The sequence below is a fragment of the Planococcus citri genome, chromosome 4 (assembly GCF_950023065.1).
Source record: "Planococcus citri chromosome 4, ihPlaCitr1.1, whole genome shotgun sequence".
NCBI lineage: Eukaryota > Metazoa > Arthropoda > Insecta > Hemiptera > Pseudococcidae > Planococcus > Planococcus citri.
The window spans coordinates 12,251,186-12,277,915 of record NC_088680.1 but is presented as its reverse complement, the minus strand read 5'-3'; the positions used below and the strand labels follow the sequence as shown (position 1 = coordinate 12,277,915).

Sequence of the window (26,730 nt, the reverse complement as noted above, 5' to 3'; positions counted from 1 at the left end):
TCGCACCAGACATTCTCTGCATGTTTAATCAGGTTTAATTTAACTACTTACGTCATGTTGCAAAAAAATTGTCATTTTTTCGCCTGTTATCATACGAAAACTTCGGTAATTACTTCGTAAATTACCGTAATCAACGCACGTGATGGTAAAACTCGGTTTTTCCACAGATCAAAGCGTCCATTCCTTATGTTTTTTTCTGTGAAACGTGGTTCAGCCCAATGAAATTTCGATTTTGTGTTTTTTACGTGCTGAGTAAATTTTTTCACGGAACTCGATCATATTTTCGTGATAATTAATCATCAATATCAATCTTTCATCTTCAATAATTTACAGTTAAATGTTCTTAATTACGAAATGTGTACCTAGTTCGCGTATCTGTCTCATTACAATGTTCAATTTGTTTCCTATATGACTGGAATAGACCTACAGAAAGAAGTTAATCACATCTACATGCAGGTAAATTTATTCTGCGGGTATTTCCATTCCATTTCCTGTCCATTTATCATCCTCTTCGTCTACCTACAGTTCCGAAAACTTTTCTAAATCATCTCCAACTTCCGATAATTTCCCATTTGACTCTCCCAAATCGTCCAATTTCGTTGTAAAAATTCATCGAAACCGAGACTGGTTTCTCTTTTGTATCCCACAACATATTACCTTGATTTGAATGTTGTTTGAAAAACTTGTGGTCTCACAGCGTGAGATTTGATTTTCCACTTGTGTAAAACTGCCTCAACATGTAATTCGATTAAATAGCCATATTTTGTTTTACAGCCAAAATGCCTGGCATAGAAATTGGTAACGGTTCAGATGAAATGGAGAGTATTCCTATCACCGATATCGCCGAATTATTATTACAACAATATGTGATTATATCCGGTACGTTTTATTATTATTTACATTTTATGAGATGTTTAAACATCGTTCGATTAAATGGTACTCGATACATCGACGATCTTCCTTGACCTTTTTTTCCCCATTCTAATTGAAAGCACTCGTTTATGTTTTTTATTATCGATTTTATAGGAGGTAAAACCGAAGAACGATGTCCTATAGTTACGTTTCCCGATAATGGGTTATTTCGAACGCTGTCAGATTCTGATTATAGACGATTAATTTCCTACATCACAGCTGTGCCTTCGTAAGTTTCTACTTTTTTTCCTTCTCTCTTTAGTAATTCTCAGACGAACTTAAACTCGATCAATTCTTTTTTCTTTTTTTGTAGGTTACACGAAGCGGATAATGGGTTCGTTTTAATCGTCGATAGACGAAATGATAAATGGACTTCTGTGAAACACATTTTGTTCAAATTTACGGTAATTTAATATGTACGACGACGTTACGTCATTTGACATTGTGTACTTGTATCTATTTCTCTTTCAATTCGCTGAGCATATCACATGAAACTTGCTCGGTTTGTTGACGAAATTACGAAATTAGTTTACACATTCTGAGAGTAAACTGGAAAAAATAAAGCTTCGAATTCTTTCGAATACCTGATTACAATAACATTTACGATAGATGTTGTTGTAAGGTTTAGAAACACGATTTGAATTACGTTTAATCGCTAGTTTAACGTTGATTTATTCCAGTAACGAGGTGTTAATTGAGGTTTTGTTCGGTTTTAGGAGTTTTTTCCCGGCCTGATTCATCTGGTTTACGTGATTCGACCTAGTAGTTTTTTCCAGAAGGCGGTTTCTGAAATTAGTAATACATTTTTCAAAGAAGACTTCAAATTTAAAGTACGTTGATCGAATTTCAACCTCAGAGATGAATTTTGAGTACCCCTTAACCGGACGTATCGTGGTTTTTTCAGGTAGTGGTATGTGATAATGTCGAAGAGTTGCACCAGTTCATCGATAAATCAGAACTAAGTTCCCATTTAAATGGAAATCTGCCATATTTTCACGAAGATTGGATACAGCAGCGAATTGTAAGACTCGACTGCGGTTTCAGATTCGAATTTCAACCAGTTTTACTACAACTTAATCCATATTACAGGCATTGGAACAGTTCTCGTTGCAAATGAGATCAATTTCACAACTTCTAGACGATTTCACCCAGTTTGTCCGCAACTGCTCGAGCGAATTACCTGATAACATAGACGACGCTGTGAATCAATTAGCGGATCATACAGCTAAATACGATGCGTTAAAAGAGAGTATACAGAGCTCGTCTAAAAAAGGAGAGGATTTATTGAACGATATGAAACAGGGAAACCCGTCCTCGCAACTACCTCCATCAGCCATCAACAATATTTCCGCCGTTGAAAGGTAAATATAACCCTGCGTTTGTGATAAGGTAAATTTTATCACGCGTGCTACCGTATATTTTAAGGTCAAGGTGTTAACGATGGTAATAATATACTCTATTAGCACGTATTGATAAATAATTCGAATTTTTTTCAATCTAAATATGTTCGTTATCTCGTTACTGTTTCCACTTTCGATCATTCTATTCGATTATTTGCCTCTCGGAATTTCACTCAATCGTCAGTACATTGGCTTCGTAATACTCGTAGATGTAATAATAATTTCTACGTGGATGGAAATTATTCAATTTTATTCTCGTTTAAAATTGTTATACGTTATCGTAGGTGATATTTTTATTTTTTTTATACGAGTTTATCAAATTGTTTACATTACTTGTTACCGGAAGTAGTGATTTGTAAACAGACCGAACGAGGTATATTGTGTACATAATGATAGCGAAAGGGTTACTTTCATTTTAATGACGGAATGAATTTTATCTCTCAATTTATCATTTTATCGTTCGTTGCATTTTTTTTTCAACTGAAAATTAGACATTTTCCTATTTACCTCGAATCATCTCGAAATTCAATTAGAAACCAGCGACCCTTTGCGACCGTAGTAATAACGAAGAGTATCGAATTAAGAAACCAATTCCCACAGTCCTAGATCATCGAGATATATAAACTGATTGAATAAACAGAAAAAAATTCATTACATCGGATTAATCTACTCTACTCGAGTAGGAATATAATTACGTCATGGGCTGTTTTTTATTCGTCTTACCTTCTCGCGAATGGTGAAATATCGCAGATCAGCACATGGCAACAGATGTATTTCTGCAACATTGCTAAATTTAATACCTACGTTCCCACTGTCTTCTATCATTCGTCTCCTGGGAGTCTACAAAGTGGTCATTTTCTCGTCTCTGAAACCATTCTCTAAAGGAATGATTTTCTAGTTACGAAATTTTTACAAGTATATGGTTGCGTTAAATCGGATGCGAAAATTTTGAAAAAAGTTTATTTTTCCGGTTTACTGTTAATTTTTGGGATCTGGTCAGTAATTAGACAATAAAATCGTTCGGTATTGTTATGTGTATGTGCTTTGCTTAACAAGCGATTAAAGTTTATTTATTGGTATTTCCATACCGGTTATTGGCGCGGCTCCATCGAGACACATATTGCTTTATGTTATTTTTCTTTTCTATTTAATGGTTTATTTTTGAGGCTGGTGTTTTTCGCGATGATGATGTTAGGATATTGAAATGAAAAATGATTAACTGTATTATTTTTCGAGTGTGGATTTTTTTATGTAGAAATGTGTTCGAAATGGTTACAGATTGTGTTTCGTTTCAGATTATTGGTTCAGTTGGATGAAACTGAGAAGATTTTTGATGAATTTTGGGATCATCATGCTAGTCAATTGAAACAGTGTTTGGAGTTGAGGACGTTCGAGAAAGATTTCGAGAAGATTAAAGTGAGTAGATGGGGTAATTTTTATTTTGAATATGTGGCTATTTATTGTTGATCGAATGATGATCTTCGAAGATTATTTGGTTTGTTTTTTAGCTATTTGTTTTAGTCATTTGAGAAAAATTCAGATTTTTGGAATTAATGCGTAATACGTTGCATCAAGGTGCCTAGAACACTGTCCTGTTTTTTCTAGCTTTGCATTGCCATTTTGATTAATATCCTGGTGGGTCTGATTTTTTGCCAGAATTAGAAAATTGGGCAGTTTTTTCCCTGAAATCTGCAGAAAAGCTGGGATGTTTCACCAAATCGGCGAAAAGTTTTTATTTTTGGGCAAAAGTATAAAAAGTGGTGCTGTTTTTTCAAAATTTGTCAAAAGTCATTTTTCCTCAAAAAATGCAAAAAAAACTTGCTTTTTCACCAAAACTTCAAAAAAGTGTTTTTTTTGTCAAAATTCTTGAAATGTCCTTTTAAAAATCAAAATAGCAAAAGTTCTACTTTTTTTTATAAAATTGATGAAAATTTCTCCTTTTTCCAAAAATTGCTAAAAAGAAAACTTGAAGTCTCTGATTTTTGCCAAAATCTTCAGACTATTCAAAATTTCTAAAAATTAGTTTTTATTTATTTATTTGATTAATCAAATAAACAACAACAACAACCACAAAATTTATTCATTTTTTTGGTAGAATTTGACAAAAATTGCAGCAAGTTTTGCCAAAATGGTAGAAAACAGTAATTTTTTCAAAACGAACAAAAAGTTCCTTTTTTTAAAAAATTAGCAAAAAAATCCAGCTTTTTTGCAAAAATTACAAAAAGTAGTGATTTTTTTTTTCAAAATTACCGAGAAAGTCTTTGTTTTTTTTGGCGAAATTGCCAATAAAAGTCTTCATTTTCTGCCAAAATATGCCAAAAGTTTTTCTCCCAAAAATTGCATAAAAATTCTAGTTTTTCCCAAAATTGCAAAAGTATAACATTTTTTTGTAAAAGTTGCAAAAATCATGTTCTTTGTGTTAAAATATTGGAGAAAAGTGATCCCCCCCTTTAAAAAATAAAAATTGCCTGCTTTTTCTTCAAAAGAGTGCAAAATTTACTTTTTTGGTCAAGAACTACCAAAAAAAAGGTTTTAAGTTTTTGCCTGCATTGCAAAAATGGGCCCTTTTTGCCAAAATTACCAGAAAATTCAGAGTTTTTTTTACTAAAATTCAAAAAAACTCAAAAAAAAGTCCTGCTATTCTGTCAAAATTTTTAAAAATTCAACATTTTATCTAAAACCGACAGAAAGCTATTTTTGTACCAGAATTGCAAAAATCATTCTTCTTGCAAGAAATTGCCTCAAAGTCCTGATTTTTTTCCAAAATTAACCAAAAGCCCTGTTTTTTTGACCAAATTTGCAAAAAGTCCTTTCAAGCGATTTTTAAAAGTTTCGCCAACATTGACAAAGAGTTTGGGTTTTTTGACAAAACTGTATAAAAGTCTTACTTTTTCCCCAAAATTTACGGAAAAATTTCATTTTTTTTCCTTTTTTTTTTGCATCAAAATTCTCCAAAAATTCCTGTTTTTATCAAAAATTGACAAAAAATCCAGCTGTTTTGCAAAAATTTCAAAAAGTAGTGATTTTTTCAAAATTACCGAAAAGTCTTGTTTTTTTTGGCGAAATTGCCAATAAAAGTCTTCTTTTTCTGCTAAAATTCGCCAAAAGTTTTTCTCCCAAAAAATTGCATAAAAATTTCAGTGTTTTCCAAGATTGCAAAAAGTATATTATTTTTTTGTAAAATTTGAAAAAGCGTGATCGATGTGTTGAAAATTAAAATTGACGAAAAGAGATCTTTCTCCTACCCCCCCCCCCCTCAAAAAATGAAAAATACCTGCTTTTTCTGCAAAATTGCAAATTTTACTTTTTGCCTTTTTCAAAAACTGACAGAAAGCTCTCCTTATTTTTACCAGAATTGAAAAAATCATTCTTTTTGGAAGAAATTGCATAAAAGTCCTGATTTTTCTCCAAAATTAACCCAAAAGCCATGTCTTTTTTACCACTTTTTAAGCCATAATTGCAAAAAGGTTTTTTTTGGAAAAATTTCTCCAAGTCGTAGTTTTTGATCAAAACAGTAGAAAAAATTTGGCCAAAAGACCTGCTTTTTGGCAAACCAAATTGTAAAAAGTCAATTTTTTGTCAAAATATTGTAAAAAGGCAATTTTTTGTCAAAATATTGTAAAAAGTCAATTTTTTGTCAAAATATTGTAAAAAATCAATTTTTTGTCAAAATATTGTACCTAAAAAGTCAATTTTTTGTCAAAATTGTAAAAGTTTTATTTTTTGCCAAAATACTTTAAGAAATTTTGTTTTTTTTTCGCGCCAAAATTGACCAAAGAAAGGTCTGCTTTTTTACCAAAATTGCACAATAATGGTCTGGTTTTTTGCAAAATTGCTAAAATTTATGTTTTTTTGGTGGAATTGAAAGAAAAAGTCCTGTTTATTTGGCAGGATTGCAAATAGTCAGTTTTTTTGTCAAAATTGTAAGTTTTATTTTTTTTTGCCAAATTTTTAAAAAAAATTGTTTTTTTCGCGCTGAAATTGTCCAAAGTATTTTACCAAAATTGCACATTGTGACATTGCACAACAATGGTCTCGTTTTTTGTGAAAATTGCTAAAATTTATGTTTTTTTGGAGGAATTGAAAGAAAAAATCATTTTTATGCGGCTGAATTGTAAATAGTCAATTTTTTGTCAAAATTGCACTTATTGATTTTTTTTTTATCAAAAATCACAAAAAATAAGTTTTTTGATTTTTCAAACTTTCTGATGTAAGTATTTAATTTTTTTGGTTGAATTTTTTTTCCATTTTTTTGATCTAGTTCTCTTTAAAAATTAGTAAAAAAAAAATCGTAACCTACTTTTACCTGAACACCCCCTACACTCCCTTCTCCCACTCATTTCCAATCAAGTAAAACAATGCATAATTTCTTTCCAACAATTTTTTATTTTTTTACTTACACTTTGAAATTTTTCATTAATTTTTACCTTGCTTCAAAATTTTGATTTATTTCAAATAAATGAAATAATCGTGACCTGAAAAAATTTTACCTTGACAAAATATCGAGTCAATCATCTCCCTCCCCCCACCTCCTTTTGCAACATTTGAACAAGTTTCCTATCAAAACGCCTGCTTCTGTCCTGCCTTTGAATGCCGTCTTGTTTCTTGGGCACCTTATGAAATTGTAGATCTATTCCAAATTTAATTTCAAACTCGAATTTTTTTCCCAATTCGATCGAGAATAAATCAAAAAAGAAATAAAAACGTTCGTATAAAACGTTGTACAGCTAATTTTCGAATTTTATTCTCGAAACTAGATTTTCCATCGTGAAAATAACTTGACCGCAATTTAAACGCCTACTCCAATTTGTACCTAAAATTCCAAGGTCGTTTTAAATAAAAAAGTTCAACAAACGCGTTCTCATTTATAAACTCTCGAGACATTATTTTTTATTTGGAAAAAAAGTTTCTCTACCAACTTGAAATTCCACGTGATTTCTTATAGCATACTCGGGTTACTCGTACTCGTATGTATTTCTAATGTACCATACAATAATAAATGATCTGATTACAGGAAAAACTCGTAGAATACTTGAAAATAGCCTCGGAAATGAACGAAACCGGCGAATCGGTCGAGCATGTGGATACTCTTATCGAAGAACTAAACAAATTCCATACATTGTGCCAGGTAATAAAGGTGTAGAGTTATTTTGGCAGCTTGGCCGATTGGACATACATGTAAAAAGGCTAATGCACGCTTTCGTTGTATTTGTATTTGTTGTATTTTTCTTTTTCTTTTTCATTTTAATGCTTTATTTGTGGTAACTTTAAATGTGTAACAGGCTGAAATCGATAGAAGTGAAGAGTTAATGCAGAGAGGTGATCAGATGCTAGACAGTCAAAGATACATTGACGTTGATAGCATCGAACCGAAATGCGAAGAATTAAGAATTATTAATCAATCGCTGGCTGAAAAGTTATTACAAAGGATTGATATATTGAAGAAAGCTAGAATGTTTCAGATTAGAATTAAAAAGGTAGGTTGTGACGTCTCTCTCTCTCTCTGTTTCTCTTTTTACCTACGCGTTGGTTGGTTCACTTCACTTGAGTCCGTTTTGCACTAATGGTTTTTTAATGGTGGAATAATTTTGCTAGGATAATCTGGTGTGGAATTTTGTTCACTTTTTTTTTGTACTAGTAGTTCGATGATTGTTAACGAAGAATGTTTAACGATGAGGTTTGGTTCTGTTTTTAGTCGATCGTATTCTTTAACTCTAAAACAGGTGCATTGAATTTGAATTGTGATTATTTTTGAGGTGGGGAGAGGGCAAGATTTTTTTTTGAAAATTAAGGTTTCATTTTTTTGAAGGAAATTGTTTTAAATTTTTCATAACTGAGTTTTTTTTTTACCTAGTTATTTTTTAAAAAATTTTTCAAATATTTTTTAGGCAATAATTTTCTGCAATTTGGAACCAAATCTCGAATTTTTGAAAATTTTATTAACATTATTAAATAACTTTACTTTACTCGATTGTTTCATTCTGAAAAAGTTTTTGAATTGGAGGGAGACTTACGTTCGAATAAATTGACCTAAACAATTGTAATAATACTCACTTGGAATAAATGATCAAATTTATCATTTCGCAGGCAAACAAATGGTGCTCTCAAGGCATCGAAATGCTCGGCTCACAAAACATCGAGAAATACTCCATGTTTCCGGAGAAAGTGGAGAACGTGTTGACAGAAATGGAGCAGTTTGTCGCCAGCGCCGATAAATTCAACGTATCTGGATCCGATGATCTCTACACATTATTTCAAGATAGTATTAATCCAGAAACAAAAGCCCTTGTGGCTCAAGTACGTGACTATATTTTCTCATCTCCACGAAATATATCTAAATTTAAATAAAATATTACTTTTCTTTTCTTCGACAGGTTTTACAAAGAATAGAAGACGTGACGGTCATGTGCGAAAAAAGAATCACAAATTTTCGAAGATTGATCGTGAAACCGAATCGTCCCGTGCAGACCGTCTCGCCTGAAATTTCCGTCATTAATACCCAAGAAGAAGTTAACGTCAACGAGAAAGAAAATGCCAACTGTTTCAGTAATGGTGTCACCGAAAAATCTGTAAGTTTGTAGAATTGTGTTCATTTATTTGACGAGTTCATTTTTTTAAAGATTGTGACTTGAATTGGAATTTATTTTGCAGGGAGATTTGAAAAATGGTTTCAGTCACGATGAAATTATCGAGCTGATACAAGCCCATTCGAAACAACATCATATTTTGAAAGAATTGCTGGATACTGAACGAGTTTACGTCTCAGAGATCAAAACCATCCTCAGAGTATGTGATATTTTTACTCGAAAGTACTATTTGAACATTTAATAAGGTTTCAATCGTATATTCTCCTAGACCGAGCTTTTGAAAGTAGTGATTTCTTGCTTGATTCTCATCTCATATATTATGAGAAAATTTTACCACAGTACCCATTTTTTCTACCTCCCTCCTCTGAGAGTCGTATTTTCAGAATTAAAATCACGTGTATCACCTTTTCTGTAAGCCCCCCCCCCCCAAAAAAAAATTGAACAAAAATTATTTTAAAAAAAAAAAACAGCATTTTGTGCTTTTTTGAAGAGAATTTTTAACAAGGAGCCAAATTTTATTCTTGAAAAAAATTTTAAAAGTCATTTTGGTCATTGTTTTTCAACCCTCCCTCCCTCCGTTCTGCTCTTTACGGACCCCCCCCCCCCAACACTCTCTTCAATTCTTATTCTAAACAGTCCTTGAAAAAAAAATTATTGTGTCTTTTCGATGATAATTTAGGGAGGGGGGGTGAGGAGGAGGAGGAGGAGAGTTGAATTCTTCTTGGGTCAAATGAAGAAAAAACGAACGAGTACATCCAAAAATGTTTCACTAGATCAAATTTTAGGTGCTGAAGTTTATTTTTCGATTTTCGATGAATTTTTTTTATAAATATAAATTTAGTCCATTTTCCTTGAAAAGCAGCAAAATTTGATCGAATCGAGATAGGAAGCTGAAGTTTAATTGATAGGTACTTGTTTTGAATCGTTCCAGAGTCTCCAGCGGATTTGACAATTTTCCAGCTCCTTAGAAAATCGTAATAAAACGGGCCAAAATAAAATCCAGCATCTGTAGACTCAAATATTGCATCTTTATAGTCCTCTCGATCAATTTGGGGACAAATTTTCTAAAAAAATTCAAAATGTTCTCCAGTGATTTTTTTTTGAAAAAAAAGATCTCTATTTACGAATGAGTTAACAGGGAAAGCTGAAATTGACTTTATACCCCATTTTCCACCTCCAAAATCGATTGGTGATGATTTTCAGCCATTCTGGAGCCTCCAGCAGATTTTTGAATTTTTCAGATTTGGAAAAAAAACATAAAAAAGGACTAAAATGAAATTCAGTGTCTTTAAAATCAGATTTTCCATCTTTGTGATCTTTTGATTAACATCTGCACAAATTTTCAAAAATTATTGTCACCAGTTAAAATGCATGCTTTATTACTGAAGGTTCCAGAACGTCTCAAAATGACCAAAAATCAATTCTGAAAGTTAAAAATGGAGCACGAACTGAAATAAAACATTTTCATGTTAATACGTTCATTAATGAAGAAGTTAACATTTTTTTTTCAAAATTATTCGCTCGAGAATTTTTTTTAGATTTTAATAGACAGAAAGAGATTTTGAAAATTTGTGCAAAAATCAATCAAAACTGTCATAAAGATAGTTAGATATGCTGAGTTTCCATTTTGAACTTTTTTTTGACAATTTTTCCATGACTGGAAAACTCAGAAATCCGCTGGAAGCTCCAGAACGACCTGAAATCGTCGTTAGCTGATTTTTTTTGGTCAAAAATAAAGCATAAACCAAATTTTATCTCTACACTTCAATTTGATCGAAATTTAATTTTTCATAAAAAATGAGCCAAATTTGAATTTTGAAAAAATTTTCCAAAAATTGAGAAAAATCACGATATTTAGTTCTTGAAATTTGATATGGATGCAGACTGATGATTTTAGATGACCAACATCTAAAATTGTGGGAGGGGGGAGGGAGGGAGAGGGAAAGTAATTGACCAATGGAGCTGAAAAAATGGTTGAAAAATGAAGAAAACTCCATTTTATAAATTTTTCAAGGAATTTTTATTCGGGAGTGAAATTGTAGAGGAGGGTGTGGAGAAACAATTTTTTTTGAAATATGTTTTCGTAGGACTCATAGGGGAATAGAAACGTGTATTTTTATAATAATAAGAGAATATGTATATGTACCTCCAAAAAGTGATATAAGGCGAAGAATAAATCCTGTGGCTAAATTTTTCGATAATATGACTAGTCTACTCTTTTACAGTCAAAAACTAAGCATAAAATCACTTTCCCAATAGCTCAGTCCAGTGGACGTTTAATTTTATGCGATCAAGACCCTCTAAAGAGTAATCGAAATGCAACTTTCAACTTCTAACCAATTATTTCATCTACAGGGCTACAAAGATATGCTGACAGACGTGCAAATGAAATCGATAGTTCCTAACGAGTTCGTTGGCAAAGAAGACACACTATTCTGCAATTTAGAAGAGTTACATCAATTTCACGGTGATAAATTTCTACCCGAGTTAAGTTCCTTTATTTTAGATGTTGGTAAAGTTGCTAACCTATTCGTGGATCAGGTAAAATACCCTCTTTTGGAACTTTAATCATCTTAATTATTTTTTATGCTCTCGAATTGACTAATTTTTGGTTTTAATTTCCGCAGCAAGATGAGTTCCTTCGTTTGTACAGTTTCTATTGTCAAAATAAAATAAAGTCTGATAAGTTACGCGAAAAAGTTGGCGAAAGAAACGAATTCTTTTTAGGCTGTCAGCTCAAATTAGGCCACAAGTTACCATTAGCTGCATACATGCTGAAACCAGTTCAACGAATTACTAAATACCAGTTATTATTAAAGGTTGGTTCATTTACCCCCTGATGTTATTTACCTACACGTTGTTTAATTGATTGTCGACTCTTTTGTGTGTATAGGATTTGATAAACAACGTGGATGACGATAAACACATCAAAGAACTACAACAAGCTGTCGATTGTATGTTATTAGTGCTGAAATGCGTTAATGATCGAATGCATCAGATTTCAATCACCGGATTTAAAGTAATTACTAATTACCTACTGATTTCTAATAATTCGTCGTGAGATTTGAAATGTTGTATCCGGTGTATTAATCGATTATTCGTGATTATTTCAGGGAGATATTTGCGAACAAGGAGAAATGCTGCTGCAAGCACCCTTCAACGTTTGGGTCGAGAATAAAAAAGATCTACTGAAGGAGTTAAGATTGAAACCTTTAAGAAGACATATATTTTTATATCGCAAAGCGATGCTGTTTTGTAAAAAATCCTCCGTTCTGGGTAAAGGAGAATATCAGTTTAAAGGCATTCTAAAAGTAAGTCTATTTTTTAAAAATATCAATTTGAACCTATCTAGATGAAAGATTTTGACCAATTTTTGTCATTTTTTTGAGCAGATGTCGAAAATAGGTCTAACAGAAATGGTCAAAGGTGATTCGAAAAAATTCGAGGTTTGGTTAGAAGGCCGACAAGAAATTTACACCATACAGGCCAGTACCGTTGAACAAAAGGATACCTGGGTTAGAGAAATTAAAAAAGTCTTGTTCGAGCAACTCACCGAATTAAAAGGCGAAAAGTTGAAACAATATGCAGAAAAATGGTAATTTTTGCTTTTCAATTGTTTGGTTTTATAAATTGATCGTGTTTTATATATCGCGATTTTTTTTTTCACAGGCCATACAGAACGTTCTCTCTGGATAACGCTCAACCTCCGTCATCTGGCTCCAGTAGCCGTGGAACTAGTCGTCCTAATAGTCATCACGAAATCAGCGATGATTCTTCATCGGAGCTGAGTAATTCCGACGATGAAGATCCCATTTCTAATTATTTCGTGGTTAGTATAATCTGCGATGATGTTTCACGTTATTTTGGTCTCGTGTATTTCGATTTTTTTCGAATTATTGTTGAAAAGTCACGATCAGTTACAGTCTGTCTCTTGTGATTGGGGTTTTGAAATTACTCTTAACCCCTTCCCTCTTCCGCGAATACCTTTTTTGGTTCAAAAATCCGTGAGAAGTTGAAATTGGGGCCTTGGGGTCGATTTCATGTATTTTTAAATAGTTTGCAGTATCTAAGGTTTTTGAAAAATTCACAAGAAGGGGAGACGAGAGTGACCCAATTTTTAATATGTATTTTTGATCATGTTGGGGGCTTAGAAGAATTGGATCAAAAATCAAAAAAATGAGCCAATATTTGAACTCTAAATCTTGACGAATTTCCAACAATCGATATTTTAATGAAAGAAGCACCACCTCCCCTTTAATTTGAGGCAACATTTTAAAAAAAACGTCGATGCTATGTGACATATCAAATGATAATTATGTTTTCTGAACACGAATATGATATTTTTTCGATCCACGCCTTCCCAAGCCCACAGAGCACCCTCTATTGTATCCTTACCCGATTTTATTGGACTTTTTTTAGATTTCTCCTTCTAAATGCTCACTTTTTATCAATTTTTTCTAAAAAAAATGCTTAGAAATTTCAAAAATTTTATTTTTTTCAACTCGCTGACAATTTTAAAAATTAAATAAACGAATCGATAATTCTTTTGGCTCATTGTTTGACCCCATTGAAAAAAGTGGGTGACCAGTGATGGAATACCGAGGAGTTGAATTCAAAAAATGAGTAAATATTCGGACTCAGCGACCTCCAAATTGGTAAAAATCGACGATTTTTTTTTTCAAAATTGGAGAGGGAGAAATAAGGGGCTCTAAGGGGGTTTCTCCAAAAAAATGAGTCAAAATCAGCAGCACTGAAACCCCTACCAATGACCTGTCACAGAGCATGATTATTGTTCAGTATTTTGGTCATGTTTAAAGGCACCGAAAATGAGTGAAGAGGTGGGAGGGGGGGACTTGAGAAAGTCGGATCGAAAAAATAAGCCAACATTCGAACTCTACGATCGCAAATGAGTAACAATCAATATCGCGTATAACTTTTGAATTTTTTACAACTTTTGATCTAAATTGAGGGTTCTTTAGTCTTCAGAAATGTTTTTTTTTTTTTTTTTTTTTTTGAAAACAGGTTTCTTACAAAGAAAACAAAACGTGTCTTCGCCGTAATTTTTTCAAATTTTAAAATCACACTTTTAAATTTTTATACTTATTATGAGATATTTTGGGTTCCCATAAATTGTTAGTTTTGAGATTTTTAAATTTTAATATCGGATTTTGAATATTTTGTCAATACTTTGGAACCCATTGCCAAAAAATTTCGTCGAAATTCAACCAGTCTTAAAATGTCAGGCTTTAAGGGTTGACAGCTTCTCAATAAATTGCCAAAGCGTGAAAATTACGAGTCTCCCTCTCCCCTTCTCCTCTTTAAAATCCCAGAATCTAGAATCTTTGTGGTATCAAAAGAGACTTTTTTTTTTGTTGAAAATTTGAGTCTCTTTTCGGTTCTGGTTTATTTGCAATGGGTCAGTTTTCTGCACCATCTTGAATTTTTTAGAAATATAATCCCCTGAACCATTTGGGGGGGGGGGCTGAAGTGGAAAATTCGAAATATTTGTCTTATGTATCAAAGTCTACATTTCTGAGAACCCTTTTTGAATCATTTTTATTGTAAAGTCAATTTTTTTGGTGGTTGAGGGGGGGGGGGGTGGAATTAAATGTTTTAAAAGTCATTTCGAGAGCATCGGATCTGGATTTCATTCTTCGATTTTTTATTTTTTTTCTTCTGACAAGGGAGAAATTCGCCTCTGATTTAAACTGGGCCGCAAAAAATTTCAGTTGCTCAAATTGATTTTTTGGAAAATTTTGAAAATCCAAAATTGACTATTTTTAGCGATTGGTGTTTTTTTTTAATTTTTTTTTTTTTAATGATAATTATTAATTATTTATTTTAGTAAAAATTATGAAAATTAATCCTGAAAGTAATATCTACTCCACTGAACCGAAATTTGCATTTTCCAGTCATTTTTAAGTCTCCAGCACGATTTTCAATTTCTCCAAGATTTTTGAATTTCTCTGGAAGACGCGGAAATTAATTTGGGCTGCTGCAAACAAAAGTTTTAGATCGTTCTCAACCCATTCAAACAATTTTTAGCTGCCTAATTTAGTGTCTACGCTTTCTGGAGGGATTCAAAAATTTTGAAGAATCGAAAATAGTCTAGTTGGAGGGGGGTGGGGGGAGGTTGGACAAGGTAAGATGATTCGTTCGAATTTCAAACAGTTCTCTACCAACTAAAATTTTTTGTTTTTTTTTTAATTTTTTGGCTTATAAAATTTTTGATGAAAAAAAAACGCATTTTGATGTATTCGCCTGAAAATTGTTCGAAATGTGTCAATAATTTTTTAAACAAGTCGAGAATAAGTCGCGACTCGATTTTTAGTTGCCTAAATAATTTTTCACATATTCTAGAGAAATTTTGAAAATCTGAAAAAATCAAAAATTGCAATGGAAGGCTTCATTAGGGCCTCAAAACGTTGAAGTTCGAATTGGGTGGATCAATATTGGAGTCAGGATTAATTTTCATCGTGTTTACTGAATGAAGATCTACATACCTACATGATAAAAAAAAAGAAATCTTCGAAAGTTAGTCAATTTTGGATTTTCAAAAATTCGCCAAGAATCAAAAAAATAATTTGGGTAGCTGAAATTTTTGTAATGGGGGTTCCAGACCATGCTTTTTCCAAGAACGGTAGTATTCTTCAAATCGAGCAACCCCAAGGGAGAATTTGAGGCTTTTATAAGATTTTGAATTTTTCAAATTTACCCAAAAAGTGCACCAATATCCTAAAAAACCTTGTTCCTGGTCATATTTTGAATTACAACCAGGTTCAAAAGCTCAAATTTCAATCTTACGAAAAAAAAACAATGTTTTTGGAGGCTCAATTTTTCAAAAAAATTTCTTTCAAATATCGAAAATTATACTTTTTTACGCTTATGTCAAAAGAGGCATTCAACAAGCGATAATAGTGAGAATATGACCTTCATGGAAGATTCTTAGAGTTGTAACTGTTCATTTGCTCTTTTCGGAATTTTGATTTTTTTTTTTTGAGAAAAATTGGAGTCAATACCAGAGAGTTGATTTATAATTACGAGTATTTGATCAAATTAACACGAAATGACTCTCAAAGTAGCAGTTTTAAAATCTGAACCATTCGAACGCCAAATTTTGATGTAATTTTCACCTTTATCATTTTATTTTTCAGAATCATAGTAAATTCGTAGCTTTAGCAGATTATTGCGCATCTGGTCAAAACGAGGTATCGCTGAAGGAAGGCGATAAAGTGGAACTGTTGAGATCCGGTAGCGTCGGATGGTTATACGTCAAAGTCCACAGTAAGTACTACGAGTACATATTTCAAACTTACTAATACATACTTTTCACAATGGCGATCTCTGTAATCACCTTCTTTTTTCCTCCACAGATTCCAACTCCGAAGGCTGGGTACCTCGATCATATCTAGAAGCTACCAAAGATAACCGGAAAGCTGTCCGTCATAGCGTTGCTTCCAGCAGTAGTCAACAATCATTCGGGTCGCAGAATTCAGCAGATGTTAATGAATAGTAATTTCATTTTTATAAGTCAATCGTGAATTCAATCAACCCAGTACCTACCTACCTACTAAAGAACTGTAAACGTCGTGTAAGGATGTACGTCGACATGAAGAATAAGAATACGAAGTTTTTAACGTTCAATAATAATTATAGTTTCGTGACATTGTTAGGGAGGTTTTTCGAAACGTCGTGTTCCGCTGTAGAGCTTGAATCTTGCAATTCTTTTCCTAATTAGCAAGAGTTTTTTAAAAAACTTACCCACTAATTCGACTATATATCTTAGTTTTTGCCCCCCTCTGTTGTTCATATCCCATCCCCTTCCCTCCTCTCCGATCCATTTTATTCTTATATATTGAACTTCGTATTCTTGTTTTTGTACTATTTTTTTAAATGTGTTACTGTTATTCGCATTTGTAGAGTATATATTATTATTTATTTATTTTCTAGTCTTTTTAATGCATGTGTGTCATGATTTAATTATAGCGCATTATTTTCATTAGTATGCTAAGATTATTCATGTGTTTGTCGAGAGAAGGATGTTTGTGTGATAAAAATTTCGTAAGCTAGAAACGATCGGTTATTGAATAATTTTTTTTTACCCTTTTATCAATGTGTGGAAGTGAAAAGAAGTATTATGATTTCTTTATCGTTTACTAATCGTTTCATTTTTTACTTTGTAAGTCATCCTCTGTTTTATTTTTATTTCATTTTTTTTTCAAATTTAATTGGCTGTTTTTTGTTAAGTCCTTTACAAGTACTTTTGTACATTGTTATCTTATTAATATTGTTATTTTAGAAGCCGTCGGTCGGTCGCGTTCGCGTTACATCCTAATTTCGATTATACCATTTTTATACGTGCAACGATTTTCGAAAAAAGCTTCGAACGTGGTTTCTGATTTACTCTATTAACAACTTTGTAAGTTGTAAGTTTTTTTTTGATGGGAATGTGTTTGTGTTCTTGAATGAAAGTTTTTCTGCAACAATGACGAAGTTATCGGATTTATATGTTTGAATTTTATTGTGTGGGTATTTTTTTTTCTGCCTCTGGTCAAGATGAACTTGTGTACTTATCCAAAAGTATTCTCATTTATAGGTTCGATCGTGTATCCCCAGTAAATCTGGTTTAATGTTTTATTTCGCTGTAAGAGAGGGCTTCCAGATTTCGTGTACTAGTCATTTTGAAAGTATTTATCAACGTTTTTGTTTTTCCCATTTTATTTTATTTTCTTTCTTTCTCCTTCTTCTTTTTATTTTACAGTCGTACTTGTTTCCCTCCCGAAGCATTTAATTTAGAAGCAGTGCTTTCATATAACTCTGTAATGTCGATGTCATTAATTTTATTTTCATTATTGAATATAATATTTATGAGAATTTTATTTCTGTTGTTCTTTAAAAAAAAAATATGTATATTGCTGGGTTTGATTAGGAGGCAAAAATTGAATCTTTTCTATTTTGTTCGAGAATCAATTTTTGTGGACTACCAGTATCGATAAGTAGGGGGGGGGGGGTCAAAAGTAACACAAGAAATACTTTTCTTCAACTTTTTCAACTTCAAAAAAAATGGTGGGGAAAAATTGTTTTCCCTGAAGGGGGGGGGGTTCAGAGTGTGGCACTTGAAATATCGTGCATGGGAATTTTAAAATCAACAATTTATTCTAATAACGTTGACAGTACGTAATGTTAGTTTCCTTAGAGTGTATTTTTCTGCAAATTTTTTGAAATTTAGGAGTTTAGGACCAATTGTGGGACTTGGGGAGCTTTTATCAAAGAAACAAGCTGAAATTCGAAATCAGTGCTATCGAAAACACAGCAAACGATATGTCACACGATATAGAAATTTTTTCCAAAATTTGACCAAAATGAGGGGGAGGGGCTGGGTTACAAATTTGAAAAAAAATTGAAAATTCGTGTGACCTATGGTTTGTTAGGTTTTCAGAGGCTCTGAATTCAAATTTGAGCTCATTTTTTTTATTTGAGCTTCACAAGTCTTATAATACGCGCAATAATTTCCATAAAATGGAATAAGTCGTAAGTTTGAAAACATGATGAGGGTCTACAGTTATTTGAATCAAAAAAGTAAGTTGAAATTCGAAATCCGCGTCCCTAAAAACCCTACAAACCATACGTCACACGAATTTTTGACTTTGAAAAAATTAACCTCCCTCCCCTCATCAGTTTTGGTCAAATTTTGAAAAAATTGAAAATCATGTGACATATCGTTTACTATGTTTTCGATAGCGCTGATTTCAAATTTCTGCTTGCTTTTTCGATACAAAGCTCCTGAGACTCACAAATAGACCGAAAATTTCAAAAGAAATGAATAATTCGTCCAACTTATAGTTTTTTAGGTTTTTGAATCTGCTAATTTTGAATCCTTCCGCAAATTTTTTGATTCAAACCTTTCGGTTCTCACAATGGGCTCTCCATTTTGAAAATTTGAAAAAAGCTTTTTTTTTTATTTTCTGTATTGGTTTCAGAATATTACAGGATTCATTTTTCCTAATGCAAAAAACCATCAATAAATCATTTACGACGAGTTATTCATTATCGGTCGAAGTTATTTAATTCATGGAAATTCGGGACTTATTATTGCGGAGTCCAGAGAAGTCCCATATCAAAAATGAACGTCAAAATTCCAGATTAACACGCTTTGAAAATACAGCAAACCTCAGATTTCTCTATTTTTTCAATTTTACAAGAGTACAAATGTTTGAATCAAAAAAGTAATTTGAAATTTGAAATCGGTGCCCTTAAAAACCTAACAAACCACAGGTCACACGAATTTTTCATTCGTTTTTTTTTGAAATTTGTAGCACCCCCCCCTCTGTGCTCAATTTTGGTAAAATTTTTGAAAAAATTCAAAAATCATGTGACCTATCGTTTTCAATGTTCTCGATGGTACTGATTTCAAATTTAAACTCAATTTTTCGATACAAGTACCCCGAGTCTCACTATTGGTCTCGTATCACGTATAAAAAATTGAAAAAAATCGTTTGACCCTCGTTTTGTTGGATTTTTGGAAGTGCTGATTCCAAATTTTGAGTTCATTTTTTGATCAAAATCTTGGTATCCTCCATAACGTCCATAGGTATATAAAAAAACGTCAAAACAATCAATGAAGACAGATACAAAACTTACTTATGAGTTTATGACGTAATTACTTATTTTATGAAAATTGAGGGTTTTATGACACTCCTTAGGTTAGAAGCGAAAAGATGAGTTGAAATTCGAAATCGACGTATCTGAAAACCTAAAAAACCATAGATCACTCAAATTTTTCAATTTTTTTGGTAGATAATTTGAGCCGCCTTCCCAGAAAAAATTTCTTTCGAAAAAAATTTTAAAATATTGGGAAATATCGTTTTTTATGTTTTCTCGAGCGCTGATTTCGAATTTCAAGTATTTTTCCTCAGAACTATAAAATACACAAAGTACAGTATTACTAAAATAGAATACCATAAATTGTCCTCAATATTACCTTTAGGTCGTAAAAACGAGCGTGAAAATCGAGGTTTAGACTTTTAAAAAACCTAGCTTAGGTACTTTAGATTTTTAGAAAATGGAAAATTTTTCCGTGGGGTTTCAAAACGACTGTCGATTGGTTTTATCTCAGAGTACTTATTGATAACTTTGAACATTAAAAAATAGGCACATAAAATGAAGGATAGGACATAGGAATACATAAGTATATAAATAGGCAAGTTTTTTGTAAAATAGTATAGGTACCTAGTTGCTTTTGAGAACTTGAGTTGTATATTGACTTGACGAATTAAGTTCTCGAGTAAAAGCTATGAAGAAGTGTCAAGTTTTTTCGGTTTTGTTGGTCGCACTTTTGTGCGTCAATATTGTCCAAGTTCAAGCGGGATTAGGCGCTGTGTTGGGCCCTGTGTTGGTGCTATTGTTTCCGATATTGCTGTTATTGTTTCCGGTATTGCTGCCATTGTTACCGATTTTATTGCCGCTGTTGGCATTGTTGGGGGCATTGTTGGGGCCATTGTTGGCTTAACCTCCTTAGATGCCGTTATTGAAGTGTAAGTATAGCTAATTATCTAAATTCATGATAGCATATCAAAAAAAAAAAAAGATGTATATTCCTGTTGAATATTTCAGAATTACACATACACGTTAAATATTCACTAAGTATTGAATATTCTCTAATTATAAGTATTTTGGTTAATTTTGTGCTGCGATTTTTGGAAACCACTAGGTATCTTTTTGTATACACTTCTCAATATCAACATTTTTGCAAGAGGTTATAGGTACAGTTTTGATCTCTGAAAAATAAATTCAGCAAGAAATTAACAAAAATTATACCTATGTATGTACGTAGAAGTGATACTGAATACTAGTTCATTTCATTTAAGCTCACAATTATAATTCGCCTGACATTTTAAATCAATTTTTGGAACTCTTTCATACCTATCTTCCAAATTACCTAATACCTACTAAACTTTAGAATAATTTCTGTTTGTTTCTAAATAATAATGTTTGTAATCTGTCTTCAAATTACGAAATTTTAAATCATTTTTCAGAATTCCCATTAGCTGCCTCCAAATTATGAGATTTTTATTTTTAAATCAATTTTCAGAATTCTGCATCGCCTTCAAGATTAAAAATTTTTTAAATTTATTTTCCGAATTGCCATTGTCCTCTACCTAATCACAAAATGTCACATCAATTTTCGAGTTCACCGTGTCTACAAATTAGTAAGATTTTAAATCGATTTTCAGCATTCTGCATTGTTTCCAAATTATGAAATTCTCAATCAATTTTTGGAAATTACACTCGCATCTAGGTACCTAAGTAGGTATTACCTATATAAATGACACAATTTCGAGTCATTTTTCAGAATTCTCATTGTCTTCAAAATACAAAAATTTAAATAAGTATATTTTCAAATTCACATCGTCTACAAATTACAAATTTTTAAATCCATTTTTGGAATTCCAATTAGGTAAGTTACCTCCAAATTATGACATTTTAGCGTAGGCCTATATCAATTTTCAGAATTTCACATTGTCTACAAAATTACAAGACCTTTGATGATTTTTTTTTTTTTGGAATTCACAATGTCTCTAAATGATAAAATTTTAAATCATGTTTTATAGAATTTCCATTGTCTCTAAATTATGAAATTTTAAATAAATTTTTGAGTTCACATTGTCTACAAATTACAAAGGTAACAATTTTCAGGAATTCACATTGTCTCTGAATGACAAAATTTTAAACCAATTTTTGGAACTCTCATTGCCTCTAAATTATACTTAAATTGTTTTTTTAGAGTTTGCATATCTTCCAAAGTACAAAATTTCTGTTTGAAATGCCTCTAAATTATAAAATTTCATATCGTTGGTCGGAATTTGCATTGTCTTCTAATCAAAACATTTCGAATCTATTTTAATAATTTCATAATACCTACTCTCTAAATTTAAAGCAGTCAAATTTCACTGCTTAGCAGTCACGACATTTTGCCTTTTTAAAGCAGTAGTTTTTTTTACTGCAAAACAGTGAAAAATTACTGAATTGGTCAGTCAAAATGATTTTTTACTGACCAATTCAGTGATTTTTCACTGTTTTGCAGTAAAAAAACCTACTGCTTTAAAAAGGCAAAATGTCGTGACTGCTAAACAGTGAAATTGACTGTTTCAAATTTAGAGAGTATAGCCTTCAAATTATGAAATTTCCAATCAATTTTTGGAGTTCACATATTGTCTCTAAACAATAAAATTTAAAAGTTTTTTCCCTCAGAATTCTCATTTATTTTAAATTACAAAATTTCAAATGAATTTTGATTTTCAGAATTTTGCATTGCATCCAAATTTACTGAATTTTAAAATCAATTGTCAGAATTATTCTATTCTCCATTACTTCCAAATCTTTGCCATACTTAATGTATTGGCTTTGGCACAACTTATTAGCTTCGGCATTACTTATTGCCTTTGCCATTAATGTCACTACTAATTTCATTAGTTTTGCCATAAAACACTGAATTTCTTGCTGCTTTTCAAAACTTGTTACTATTTGTGCAGCGTATGATTTCTGAGATTCAATAATGCATAATATACTTTCCTTTACCCTAAATTTTTCAAAATAAATAAGTAAACCTAAAAAAAAGCAATATGTAATGATATTTGGGTCATTCCACGTCAATTCAACCAAGAAGTGGTAAGGAGGGTCGGCGATTTTTTTGAAATTTATCCTATGGAAAGACCTTCCAAAGGGATGACCAATGGCGCGAATCACAGTCCTGTGGGCCTTTTTTAAAGGCTGCTAGGGGGTGTCAAAGTTTTATGTGAACTTGAAATATCATCCATTTAAGCAGCGGAATACTCGATAACCGCGATACCTACCAAAATGGATTTTTTTCCAATAGGTGGGGGTTTTGAAAGGCTTTTTGGTGATATCATAAAAATCAGTGTTACCATTTATTTTCGTACGAAAAATTAGCTCGAAAAGTTTCAAAACGTAGTTTTCATATCGTTCCGACTCTCAAAAATTCTGAAAAAAATATATTATGGACAATTTTTTACGCTGAACAATATGTTAAAAAATTGAGATGGCATTATTTCGTAAAGTCTATTAAAAAAATTAAAAATTTGCGGAAAAATGCGATTTTTTGATTTAAAACACGAAAAAAAGTTTTGACCGTTGAAGTGGACCCATTTGACCACTATTTTTACGTATCCGTTGAAAAAGTTGAAAAACCCCCTTTCAGTCGATGAAATGAACTCATCACAAAAAAATCAAAATTCGAAAAAATTCAATTTTCAATTCCAAACATCAAAAAAAGTTTAAATTCATTCTGTTGTCTTATTTTGATCTTTTTCTGTCGTATTTCACGAAAAAGTTAATAAAAATCACACTCATTGCAAAAATAATAAAATTCGTTTATTTTTTGAATTTTTTCAAATTGTGATTTTTTTGTGATGAGGAGTTTGCATATCTTCCAAAGTACAAAATTTCAAAATAATTTCTGATGTTTGAGTTTTGAAATGCCTCTAAATTATAAAATTTCACATCGTTTGTCGGAATTTGCCTTGTCTTCAAATCAAAAAATTTCGAATCTATTTTCATAATTTCATATAGCCTTCAAATTATGAAATTTTAAATCAATTTTTGGAGTTGAATACTTATTAGTTATAGATTTGGTCTCGGCTCATTTCTGTCACCTCCTCTATTTTTTAAAGGTCATTTTTAGTGCAAAAAAATAAATTTTTTCATAGGTAATCTAAATGTACTTACTACATTTTTCCATTTCTCAGTGTGAATTTAGTTTGACCCTGAAGTTATTTTTGAAAATTTTCGACTTATCTGGTTTTCCATGTACGTAGGTATACTATTAAATTTGTTATCAGCAACTACCTACGTGATATATTTTTCAACCACCTGCTGTGAGATGTTAGAACATTTTTTTAAATCCTTATCTTTTCAAATTTTGAATTTGTTATCAGCTACCACATCCTGTATTTTTTTCTGAGAGAACATTCAGGTACATACAAGGTACACATATAAAAAAATTACTTCTCTCAAACTGGAACCAATATTGTGACACACACTGAAAGTCAGACTCATAATCAGTTGAAAGCAGACAAGTCAAACCAGTTAAAAGCTGCAAAAAGCTAAGCATAAACTGTTGATCGACCAATTTTAATCCAAACCTGTGAACTTTTTCATTAGGTGAGAATTGAGTTTCACTTTTCAATTTTTGGCTCAGGTACTCATAAAAAGACAAATTTTTTAGAATTCCAATGATGATTTTTTAGAAATTTCAATTGCAAAAAAGAAAAGTGAACCGGTTTGAGCAAAGCGAAGGCTTCGCTGCTTTCGAAAATTTCCATTTCGAGAAGTAAAGAAACGAGATCTCCTACTTGAAGAACTTTTTTTTGCTTCAGAATTTTAGAATTTGAATAATAATTTTTAATATTTTTTATACAAGGAGTTCAATTTTTTATGTAGGTATTCAACATTTTTTGAATATTGTGAAAAATGTTAATTTTGAACAAAAAAAAAGCAAACAGGACCAAACGAGAAGCTTTTGAAAATTTATAGAATCCAAGAATAAAAATTTAAATTATCTTCAGTAAAATTGACATAATTAGCTTCACTTTAAGAAAATTTTCAACAAATCGAGTACATATTTCTAAATTTTCAAATTACCAAATTCGGGTTTTTAAATTCATGAATACATCGACTTCGACAATTGACAATTAAACTTTGCCAATTTTTGTAGCCAATTATTCATTTTAAAAAAATCACTCAAGTTGCCCAAATTAAGTACCTATAACAAGGGAACCTCTTGAGGTGTCACACTCCGATTTGAACGCGATCGTGATTTTTGGAAAAAGCATTGTCTAAAACCCCCAAAACCAAATTTTCAGCTGCCCAAGTTCATTTTTCGATTTTTGGCGAATTTTTGAAAATTCAAAATTGACTGTTTTTGGCGATTTATGCTTTTTTTTAAAAAGTACGTACTTGATTAATAAAAATGGTCAAAATAAGTCCCAAAACTAATATTAATTACCCAAATTCAAATTTCACCATTTCCAGCCATTCTGGAGCCTCCAGCGCGATCTTTCAATTTCTCCAGAATTTTGAATTTGCTCTAGCAGGCGTGAAAATGAAGTTGGGCAGCTAAAAATCGAGTTGTGTATTATACTCGACCTGTTTAACAAGTTCATCTTCATTTGAGCCGATTTTGAGAGTGACACCTCAAGAGTGGTTTTTTGAGGTGTCACTCTCGCTCCAAAACGGCTGGAAATGGTAGAATTTGCGCTCCGGGGGTTAGTTCTTGAAGAAATACAGCGATTCGAGCAAATTTCAAAAATTTCCTCACAAACGGTTAACTTTGGATTTTTTTGATTTTTTAATTTTGAAAAAAGCTGGTCAAAAAACCACTCTTGAGGTGTCACTGCAAAAATTGGCTCAAATGTAGATAAACTCGTTAAACAGGTCGAGTGTAATATACAATTCGATTTTTAGCTGCCCAACTTCATATTCACGCCTTCTGGAGCAAACTCAAAATTCTGGAGAAATTGAAAAATCGCGCTGGAGGCTCCAGAATGGCTGGAAATTGTGAAATTTTGATTTGAGGGGTTAGTTACGGACAAAATACAGCGATTCGCGTGAATTTCAAAAATTTCCACAGAAACGGTTAACTTTTGATTTTTTGGATTTTTTAATTTTGAAAAAAGCTGGTCAAAAAACCACTCTTGAGGTGTTACTCTCAAAATCGGCTCAAATGTAGATAAACTCGTTAAACAGGTCGAGTATAATACACAACTCGATTTTTAGCTGCCCAACTGCATATTCACGCCTTCTGGAGCAAATTCAAAATTCTGGAGAAATTGAAAAATCGCGCTGGAGGCTCCAGAATGGCTGGAAATGGTGAAATTTGGATTTGGGTAATTAATATTAGTTTTGGGACTTATTTTGACCATTTTTATTGATCAAGTACGTACTTTTTAAAAAACAGTATAAATCGCCAAAAACAGTCAATTTTGAATTTTCAAAAATTCGCCAAAAATCGAAAAATGAACTTGGGCAGCTGAAAATTTGGTTTTGGGGGTTTTCGACAATGCTCTTTCCAAAAATCGCAGTCCTGTTCAAATCGGAGTATGACACCTCAAGAGGCTCCCTTGTAAATAAAAAATTCTCTAGTTTTTTAAAGTAGGTAGGTAAATGTTCCATATTTTTCAAAAAGTTTCACTCGTGTCGTGAAATTTGCCGATTTTTCAAATAAAATATGAATCAAGATTAGTAAATTGCCGAAAATTGTTTCCTTCTTGACAAATTTTGAGTTGGTGGAGGGATCACTCTCATATGGTAGTTTCGTATTTGCAATTGTCCAAACTTATTGGATCATGTTATGAAATTTCGAAGTTTTTGAACGTGCTATATTATGTAGGTACTAGGTAGGTAATTTGAAACTAATCAAAAATATTTTCTTCATTTCAGGGGGCTCGGATCATCCTTATTCAATGAGCATTTGTCCAAAGTTGGCCATTTTAAGAATTGAGATAAAAACATGCTTAGCTTATACCATAATGCTAATTAGTACATATAAATACTTAATGGACTTATATGTATCATAATCAACTAGGTACTTCTGCGTAGCCAATGAATATATCTACGGCTACCCAGCTTCTTTTAAAAAAAATATTGTAGTTATGTATTTCATAAGTAGGTGTAGGTAAATATTCTTTTGTAAATGGTAGAAAAATTTACGTATACTTGGTGCAGGAATAAATTTTAATTTACAAAACAAAAGCACTTTTGAGAGGCAAATTACGACCATTGATTGGGCAACTGATAGGAAAAATTGTAATACG

General features: G+C 32.0%; 1 protein-coding gene and 1 long non-coding RNA gene across 3 annotated transcripts; both read left to right on the top strand.

The window, feature by feature from the left end:
• Positions 1–229: 229 nt before the first annotated feature.
• On the top strand, positions 230–17,778 carry LOC135842839 (guanine nucleotide exchange factor DBS-like). 2 transcript variants are annotated; one of them, XM_065360492.1, is made up of 21 exons: positions 230–456; positions 775–879; positions 1,027–1,141; positions 1,226–1,316; positions 1,629–1,742; positions 1,817–1,933; positions 2,002–2,273; positions 3,608–3,728; positions 7,327–7,440; positions 7,595–7,789; positions 8,400–8,609; positions 8,687–8,881; positions 8,964–9,098; positions 11,255–11,440; positions 11,527–11,718; positions 11,793–11,918; positions 12,013–12,210; positions 12,292–12,494; positions 12,569–12,728; positions 16,054–16,183; positions 16,273–17,778. In XM_065360492.1, the coding sequence occupies exons 2-21, from the start codon at positions 780–782 to the stop codon at positions 16,410–16,412; spliced, it is 3,114 nt and encodes a 1,037-aa protein (XP_065216564.1). In that variant the 5' UTR covers positions 230–456; positions 775–779; the 3' UTR covers positions 16,413–17,778. The 2 variants fall into 2 exon arrangements, with proteins under 2 accessions (XP_065216564.1, XP_065216565.1); XM_065360493.1 differs by lacking the exon at positions 7,595–7,789.
• Positions 17,779–19,996: 2,218 nt separating this feature from the next.
• LOC135842846 (uncharacterized) lies at positions 19,997–26,668 on the top strand. Its single transcript, XR_010558203.1, has 2 exons — positions 19,997–20,433; positions 26,357–26,668. It is a non-coding gene; the product is annotated as an uncharacterized LOC135842846 (long non-coding RNA).
• Positions 26,669–26,730: the final 62 nt, after the last annotated feature.